The 10,083-nt window shown below is 34.3% G+C and overlaps 1 protein-coding gene across 1 annotated transcript; it reads right to left on the bottom strand.

The window, feature by feature from the left end:
* Positions 1-235: 235 nt before the first annotated feature.
* LOC131167555 (polygalacturonase At1g48100-like) lies at positions 236-4,181 on the bottom strand. The gene is made up of 7 exons (XM_058126357.1): positions 3,993-4,181; positions 3,374-3,502; positions 2,611-2,838; positions 2,294-2,356; positions 1,919-2,126; positions 1,241-1,431; positions 236-919 (listed from the first exon to the last, which is right to left on the bottom strand). Exons 1-7 carry the CDS (start codon positions 4,179-4,181, stop codon positions 521-523), a joined length of 1,407 nt encoding a protein of 468 aa, XP_057982340.1. The 3' UTR covers positions 236-520.
* Positions 4,182-10,083: the final 5,902 nt, after the last annotated feature.

Below are 10,083 nucleotides of genomic sequence, written 5' to 3'. Positions count from 1 at the left end.
TTATAATTTTTTGGTAAAAAAAAGGATTAAATTTAAATAAAATACGGAGGGATGGAGAGATCTATGCCTGAAATGGAAACTGAAAAGCAAAGCCCTAATCTCTAAAGCCTGTTTTTAAAAGGGTTCATGGGGAACATAAAAAAATAGTTCAAATAAAAAATCATAATACATACCACAGTGCAGGATATATTGAAGAGAAGCTAGAGAAGAGAGAATTGAAGATCAAAAGCTTGACTAAGAGAAAAATCATTCCAGTCCATAATTTTATTGCTTTAACATTGATCCCTTGCAGTTGCAGAGGGGTTTACTGCTACAAATCATAGGGTTTCCCACACTGGATCTTCACCCAGCAAGCTAATTATTAAAACCCCCCACATTATTATTACATTGATACTTAATTCGCTCCTTTATTCCATATATTTGTATTATTCATATCAATCTAATTAATTACTCCAACTTTATTGATGGAGAATTTATTTATATATATTTCTATATATATATGCCCATACGCCTGCTAGCTTCAACAGGACTCTGCACCAGCGGAGCGAGTTCTACTATACCTCTCGGGCTTTATGCAGGAGGAGCCAGGGGCTTCGAAATCTGTCACCTGCCCAAACGCCTGCCAGCACACTGATTCTGCATGGTCGACCTTGGCCGCCGCCTGACGGAGCTGTATGCCGGCCAGAGATATGCCCGTGCACGGCGAGCTGTCGCTGCATGCCATATACAATGCTGACTTTACGAACGTCCCTACTATTTTCTCAAAGTGCACGTCCCATACTTCCACTGCTGTTGTTTTGTTAGGGCAATGTCCATCTCCCTCTGTATCGCAGTAGTATTGATCGAGGACGATCACGTTTTCAACATCGCTCACTCGAATGTCCGCGAACGTTATTTTGCTCGCCGAGCCTGAACCCCCCTGCGTTCAAAACCAATGATATGGTAAATTGATCGGCTGTTTCTGAAACACCTTACCATACTCCTTGTCAATGTAATGATTGTTTTGTGAGAAACTGAACTCAAAATGTTTAAATTAATTAGTGGCTTGGTTGCTTTGAACGTACGTGCTCGATGTTATATTAATTTGAGGGATATTAACAAATCGGGGAAGATAGGATTCCCGATTTTGTCATCTCGATCGAGAAGGCACAAGGTGCGAGCGGCTGCCGGGCTCATTTACATCTTCTCAGAATAACAAAATCGGAAAGTCCCTATTTTTCCTTAATAAATTGATGAGTACCTGCCATGTTTTAATTCGCACGCCATTGCTGGTATCATGGATGGAGCTGTTTCGGACAGTGATGTTGGAGACGCATGCTCTGGAGTCGCCTTTTCCTAGCCCGCCTATGCTGATTCCATGTCCGGGTCCGCAGAACACGTTCTGCGCCAACACGTTCGAGCTTCCGGTTTGCACCGATATACAATCATCACCTGTACGCAAGCACGCAATAATTGATCACTTGTGATAAAGACATGTTGCGCCATCACTTTTTGTTGGAATCACTAATAGTAGACGGTCATACATGCGTGCAGAGGATGGTCGTCCACTATATCATTGCCAACAAGGCAATATATATGTTAAATTTGAAACACATTATTTGTCTCCAACCTAATACATTAAGTTTTTAGGCAAAGTCTTTGGGTTTTAGTCTTACTGCCCACCTTTATTCTGTGATGTTTAAAAAATTTATCAGTAAAATATATATTGTTTAATTAATTATGTCATTAAAATTTAAGAAAATTCACTTAAAATTAATTATTAATTTGAATATAAGCAGCAATATATAATAATAGTTAATAATAAAGAAACATATATCTATAGTATAATTATATAAAACAGTGAATAACTAAAAGTGTGATGTTAAGATGATAAGTATATATAGTACTAGTTAAATTAATTAAATTAGTTAATAATTACCGCATGCAATAACAGGGCCGTCGATAAATACGTCTCGAGTGTTTTCGAGATGGATCCCATCCGTATTAGGACTATCGCCAGGAGATGAAATAGTAATTGCCAAAACCCGAACATTGCTGCACCCTTCAAATTTAAGATGCATTTGAGGACTGTTTTGAATTTTAATGCCAGTGACTGTCACACCTCTCGAGTCAGCAAACCTCAGTGCCTGCAAATAAGTGCAGAGTCATCCATAAAATTAACTTAACTATTCATCTCTCCAAAAAAAAAAAAAAAAAAATCCTCAACTATTGATTTTTCCTTTCTTTCTTTTTCAAGAATCCCAAAAAACAAAAAAACAAAATTGTTGGGAGGTTGAGTAGTATATATACGTACTGAATCTGGCTTGTTGCCTCGTTGTCCAGAACCAGACTTTCCCTTCTTAGCGCTGTCCATCCACTACCCACATGCCATTGTCAAAAATACGTGATTAGCTTTAATCACACTGTTGTGTGTGTGTATATTGGGAGTGTGCAAACCAGATACAAAGCTAGGCGCAGGCAATAGAGTCGACTATGAGCCGGCGGCACTTGGCTCTGCATCGATCTGAACAGGACTCTCCCAGAACAAAATTCTCAAGAAGGCTAGCTAATTAATTAATAATTAATGATAATGTGGATACGTGTTTGTGTGCGTGTATACTTAATACTTACTGTTAGGGAAGCATTAATGGTTTTGGGAGGAAGACTTGTTTGAAGATGAGGAGCTTGGTTAATATTGTCATCAATTTCAGACTTCCACCAGACATGGCCTTGTCCATCAATCACACCGTCGCCACTTAATACAAAATCTTGCACATTCTGGAATAGGAGCCACTGTTCGCGATTCGATCCCCACACACTGCTGCTTGTGCTTGCGGGTGCAATCATTGTCCCATCCAACTGCAACACAACACAGCCATCCATAAACCATTACAGTACTGATTACAATAAATCAAAAATATATAATATAAAATATTATATATTCTATATTATGTGTGTATGTCTACTTCTTAATATATATTGATAAAGAAAATTATTATAACTATTGGGGGGATTGTATATTGAGAGTCTCTCAAGAGCCCTGGGGATGGACCTGGATCCCAACGTTAGCCCCTGTGTCTTCTCTTGAGTATTTTCATCACTAAAAAAAATATTAAGCATATTTAGTGTATACAACGAATCTAATATATATGATTTTGTCATGCCTAAAAAACTGATTAAATTAATTAAAATGCATATATATAATAAAATCATATAAAATTCGATGTATAAATTAACATGGTATATTTAATAATTTCTCAACATCAGTATATTGAAAATACTAATTTTTTCGAGATACACTACACTAAAGCGTCTCGGTCAGATACAGAGGCAAATCCAAAATACTATTTTGAAAAGATTAGTACTTATCCAAATATATATAACCAAAATTTACCCGAAATGCAACGTTTAATTTGCAAGGTCCAGAGAAAACGATGTAGCCAAGCAGACAGGTGCGCCCAGACGGAACCAACATTGTCGACTTCTCCGTGTTACAAGCTTTTGCCCATGCTTTTTGAAATGCCTGATATAGAATGTTCACGCACAGGGATTAAGTAATTTAATTAATTATTTATAAAATTTATGTTCTATCTTCTAAAAAATAGTAAATTTAAAACTGTAAATTAAGTAATATATATATATATATATATATATATATATTTGAGTGTACATACATACATATTGTGAAAATGCACATCTCAAATAATGTTTATATTTCTTATCTCCTTTACACTTCAAATATTAACATGAAGAATGCATGTGAATCGCTTACCTTTCAAAATAAAAATAGAGTAATATTTGGCTGTCCTACACAACAGCTTGTATCTTAAATCCAATTTTAGAGAATATCTATTATTTTACAAATTATCATCCTTTAATTTATCTAAAATAGCATTCAAAACTTGAAAATAAGTTTTGAGATATTTTAAAAATATTTTCAATATATATATATATATATATATATAGAGAGAGAGAGAGAGAGAGAGAGAGAGAGAGAGGAAAATGATATATACCTTTGTGTCATCAGTTTTTCCATCACATTTAGCACCACTGTCTAGTACACTAATTGAGCCGGCGGGGCTCTCCTGCGCAGGTTGGCCATGTCTTCTTGCATAGCAGATGTGATCAGTCGACGTGAAAGACCAAACAATCAATGTTATGGAAACAATGAATCGGAGGGTTTTTAGCTCTAAGCCACCCATCTTCATCTTCAATATATATTTGTGTGTGTGTATACTGTAAATATTTTAGTGACCAGCTTTGAGATGTTACCTTAATTTGCATGCATAAAATGAAGGCCATTGTTGGGTTTATATAGGGAGGATATACACAGCGTGTTGGCCTAATCAAACTCATGTTACAATACAAATTAAGCAATAAGTTGACTTAATAAGTTAATAGCTAGCTAGCTAGCTAGCTATGGAGGCTCGGGAATTTAGGGCTTCTCTAATTAAGGATGTTTATTGGTTTTTGTATTATTATTATTATTTTTATTGTTGTTACTTTTTAAAAGTTGGTCACAAGGTATGTATTTAGAAGCACATGTTTCGTTTCTTAAAATGTGAAAACATGTTTGCAAAAGACTTTATGATAAAAAAAAAAAATTAAACTATACATACACGCACATACTTTAAAAAAAAGGGTAAATGAACATATATTTAATCTTAGTTGAAAGGTATGAGCTAGTGCATTGTCACTAGAAATATGCATATTATTATTATTATTATTATTATTATTATTATTATTATTGATTCTCATGGGAACTCCTGCCACCGACGAACCCTTCGGACCCCCGATGCGGCACCAAACCCACGGGGTGGCGACCTTCCCCCCTGGTGCACCTCCCTTGTAAATCCAGATGCAGACACGATTTTTGGGCGCCAATTGGACGTTCGTCAAATCTGAGTCTAGGACCCATGTCAGGTTACAGGTTATAGGACCTGGTCAAACCTAGTTAACTGTGAGCACTGTTTGCGCTGAGTGCGTCAACCTAACTCGAACACACAATGCTTCGTTTGTATGTGCCAACGCCTTTCCACCGCACCACGCCCGTGGGGGCTTCAATTCTTGCATTATTATTATTATTATTATTATTATTATTATTATTATTATTATTATTATTATTATTATTATTTTATTTTATTTTATTTGTAAAGGTAAATATATTCCTCAAAATAGTATGTACAAATACACTGGGCATCCCCGGGATTTACATCTGACAAAATCATACATGAAAGGAAAAGTCCTAGAAACAATCTAACTTGGCATACCCAGGGACAAACTAGCCATTCAGACATCATATTACATTCAAGGATAATAAATCTTGTAACGACCCAAAAATTTCACCATTTTTTTATATATAAATTACTCTGATACCCCTGTATACCTGTTATAACATCTCAGGGCCCAGATGACTCTGAGGCATTCCTGTACATAAACCGGCACACCTATGCAGTGGAAAACATAAAGTCATACATCGATATATACAATACCAGAATACAGTGTTTCCAAACCATATACACATTTTTACACATCACCCCAGTTTCATCTACTCCAAAAATATATTCCCCAGAACACACTTACCCTTTAAAATAGGGCAGTACAAAAGATTTCTCTTTCTGCGAGCCTGATCTGTTCGCCTAACTGGATTACCTGAAAAATGTTAAACCACTAGGATGATACAATGCTCAGTAAGAGGGGATATGTCATCACTAGTGTGGGGCAACTGAGTTTCATAAATATTATAATGATAATATTTGGAACTGTAAAAGCTGATAACTCAATATATGGTATAACTTGCATTTATCATAGTTTAAAGCATAACTATAATATCTGAATTTTCTACTTTTCATACTTCTAATATCATACTATGTTGTTGATATTCCATAAATTTGTATACATATATATATAATTGAAGTGTTTACCCTGAAAAACTATGTGTCATGATTTAATCCCCGCATGAAAGGGTTGTGTGGCCCATAGGTGGGACTTAATCCTAGTTGGCCTATCAGGTAAGTCAATTCTACTCTACCAATCCCCAGTGCAACCAAACTGCATCCTCTCCTAAGCACGAAACTGGTAACTACCTCGTCAAACCGACCTCCTCAACCTAGAATACTAGGGAGACTGCAACCTCTCCATTGGCATGGTTGACGGAATCCCCATACTATCTGAGATATGTGGTTGCATTATGCTATGAAAATAGCAACGGTGTTGTGCTTTACTAACAGAACATAAGTAAATTCATCAGGGTCGGATACTGTACATACTATTTCGATAGATATCCTATTGTTTTCATCATGATTCCAAAATAACCATAACACTATAAATCTAGTCTGAATGTTATGGTTTCGAAAAACATGGCATTCTGTAATTACCATAAAATACTTGTCTGTATAATATCTATAAATAACAGTCTGGTAAATATATATCTATCTCTATACATATACACTATGAATCATGATATTTGTAGCTGCGTAAATACTGTGCTAATATACTATAAGCTCATGCCACATGATTTAAATAAATAAATTCACATTCTCTAAAATCTATATTTTCTGCTAAACACACACACACAAATATATATATATATATATATATATATATTATAATCTGAATAATAATAATATGATAAAACACATAATTTTCGCTGATAACCATACTAAAATTCCTAGCATAGTATATTTCCCTTATTTGACTATCTGAACATTAGCTGCTATCTACAATCTCACACATACGACATTTATAATTTCAACATCCTGCGATTTACACATATATTTCCCAAATCAAACAACTGAATTCACCTAAATAATTATCGTTTACATATTCCCCAAATCCACATATTCCCCAAATCCAAAACTATAATCCATACGCCATTTACCTTGGTTCCTGCAATACCCCCCACTGAGGTCCTCAACCCTTGCCTGTAGGGTCCCAAAACATCCTATTCATGAAAATATAATAACCTAATTTTACTTCACAAAACCCCAGTATATTCACATATAATACAGTATCTGACCTCAAATGAATTGGGTAATACTGAAGATACTCAAATAATTCACTTACCTTGATTTTGGAATGGTTCCCAAACTTCTCAAATCAACATTTTGCTCCGATTATGTTATAGAGAATCTCCCCAGGATCAACGTGGTAGCTTTGGAACCTCGAACCGGGGAGAGACGGAGCCGGAAACCTAGAGAGAAGTCAGAGGGTGCATTTTCTAGAGAGAGAAAAAGAGTGAATAGGATCTGAAATTCTCGCAGGAAAAATAATTGTCAGCTTTGTATAGAAAGTTGGTCCGCGTGGACTCGTCGACGAGACCCATGGCCTCATCAACGAGGCAATGCAGGGATCTCGTGGACGAACGCTGTCTCCTCATCGACGAGTTTCAAACCTTAGAATAGGCCTCTCGGTAAATTATCGTCGATGAGATGCATGTCCTCGTCGATGAGCACTTCTACACTCGTTGACGAGGCCCTACTGCACCCTTATATATAAAAAAATTATTTTCCTCTCATTCCTTTTATTATTTAATTACAATAATTATCCGGGTTATTACAAGTCTATAAAAAAAGGGTAGACTGTCCAACTCAACTCCTCAGCTCCTAAAGAAATGAGAATTTCTCATAAACAGTTCTATAAACATGCATCTAAATATGTTTGATCATAGCATCAATTGGTGTATCTTTCCCTTCAAATTTTCCCAGGTTTCTAAAATGCCAAATCCCACAAATAGTTGTAGCCAAGTAAGCTCTTTTTGCTATAGTTTGGAATCCAGGGGGCTTCAAGTCTTGCATTATTACTTCTATTGAAAATTGATGAGATAACTAAAAAAGCTATATGTGACGTCAGATTTAAAGTTTAAGTTATATGTTATATCTATTGATCAATTTCGAAATTCTGTATTGGATCGCAAGTGAAGCTCAATAAAAATAGTAAAAATTAATATGAATATCTTTTAGGATTTTATGCCATTTTTTGAGGATTTATAGAGTTTCAACTTTGATTAATTTGACAAGCCTCGCCTCTTATTCAAAATCAATTCAACAAACAAAAAAGAGATACAATACGAACTTTCAATACACAATCGAGGAATCTATTGGTGATCTTATATACCACAAGAAAAAAATAATCATGTACGAAATTGTTTTAAATATATATTTTTCTGAAAAAAAAAATTGATTCACTAAATTACCCTAGTTTTAGTCTACTTTTTCCTTAATTATCAATTGTTAGAGAATTAAGCAAGGAAAAAGAAAAAATGGATGAAAAATATTTAGCACCCAGTTTTGCATTTCTCAAGTAGTTTTATACACAATACAAGGCATGTATATGGATACATATACTATATTTCCAACCAATAAACAGCATAAAAAAAGGCAGCCTTTAAACGCTTACATTAATTAAATTAATTAAAGTCTTCATGGAGAAGAGGTTTTCATTGACTTAAAATTAGCTTTACCCTTTAACACAAAGAGACTCCAAATATCATCAACAAGAAAAACACGATGTAAACTCTTAAGCATCAATAAATTAAAATAAATCTTTTCTTAATCTCACATTACCCTATAAAAAATTGCATTAGACTTTAAATTTTTCTTAGTCATACAAACATATACAAAAGATGTTAATTTATCTCACTTGAATAATGAAAGATGTCGACAAGTGAAAATGGTTTCTGATGTCATTTGTCAAAGGGTCATGATATCTACTTAATATTATAAACATTGTTGGCTTCTTCTTCCTCTCATTTTTCTTCTTCTTGATTATTATTTTATAATTTTGTGATACTGCGAGGAGGGAATACTAATATTTTTTATTCTAATTTATAAATTTAATTTTGCTTACAAGAAGATTAAATAATTCTCTCAAACTAACTTTTAAATTTTTCCTTCAACGTCTAGCTAAAGTAGTCCACCTTTTCTTGAGGAACTCATCTTATTTTTTGTATTTTATTCAATCACATTCACTAGTATATTTATCTATGTTTTCAAGCTAAAAAAAAAGAAAAAAGTCAAACTCTTTTTCTCGATGAGTACAAATCTTTTGATAAAAAAAATTAGCACATTTTTTCTTTATTCTCCTCAATGCTTGAATTGAGGAGATACTCTCTTTAGATGTTAAAAGATTTAGTAATAAATGAAAAAATTTCTTATTAATTATTACCTTAAAAAAATTCTATATTAGGAAGATTACAAACGTAGGATACAGACACGATATTCTTTCGAGTTTTTATTAGTATAGATTTAGTAAGATGTAGGATCATAAAAAAGTCGAACCAATTGTGATATACTCGGTGCTCAAATTGATACTGACTTAACTAAATTCATCATTTATGTATTAAAGTAAATGAGTCAATAACTTGATCCTATATTTTTTGTTCACTAATTAAACCTGAGCTCAAGCTTTATCACATTCAGTTCACTAGGTTCATGAGAGAGATCATTTAACTTTTGCTTGCAAACTAACTAGTTAATATATAGATCAATGGTAAGCACTCACATGATCTTACTTGTTAAATAAGTTCATTGTAGACACTCCATTTTGTCTAACCATTATATAGTAAAACTTGTTGCTCATTTAAATCTTTGAAAATCTAGAGTTTTAAAGTAAAGCATGATAAAAAAAAATTTCTTTTGAAATACGTTTTCATTTGGGTTCGTTTTGTATTGGAAATGTGGCTTATATTGAGTGGAACACATGCATCAGGAAAACATGGTGAAGCAAAGCACCAGGAGGCTAGTTGCAGGAAGAAACCGTCAACTGTTTAGTCGACGACGATTGACAGTTTTTGCCTCGGGAGATAACTGTCGACTGTTTCAATTGGTAAAAGAAATAGCTCTCGGTACTTAACCATCGACGGTTTGCCTAAAATTGTCGACGGTTTCGTTCGGCATAGATCACGATTTTTTGAATTTGGAGATCAGTAGATTAGGGGATTTGGAGGTTTTTCCTCTGAGATTTGCTACAGAAGTGTTTTAAATGTATTCTAAGTCTTTTGTGAGCATAGGGTTAGAATATAAACTATATTTTGTAACCCTTGATGTATGCTTGACGAATTGATAGTGAAAATCAGTTGCCTGCTCCCATGGACGTAGGCACATT

The sequence above is a fragment of the Malania oleifera genome, chromosome 11, assembly GCF_029873635.1.
Source record: "Malania oleifera isolate guangnan ecotype guangnan chromosome 11, ASM2987363v1, whole genome shotgun sequence".
Classification (NCBI taxonomy): Eukaryota; Viridiplantae; Streptophyta; class Magnoliopsida; order Santalales; family Ximeniaceae; genus Malania; species Malania oleifera.
This window is presented reverse-complemented; position numbering and strand designations above follow the sequence as displayed.

Coding starts and splice junctions, on each gene's coding strand:
- LOC131167555 (XM_058126357.1), bottom strand. CDS start 4,181: ATGGGTGGCTTAGAGCTAAAAACCCTCCGATTCATTGTTTCCATAACA. Junction 3,503..3,992: donor GAAAAACTGATGACACAAAG/GTATATATCATT, acceptor ATTCTATATCAG/GCATTTCAAAAAGCATGGGC. Junction 2,839..3,373: donor AATTAAACGTTGCATTTCGG/GTAAATTTTGGT, acceptor GTTGTGTTGCAG/TTGGATGGGACAATGATTGC.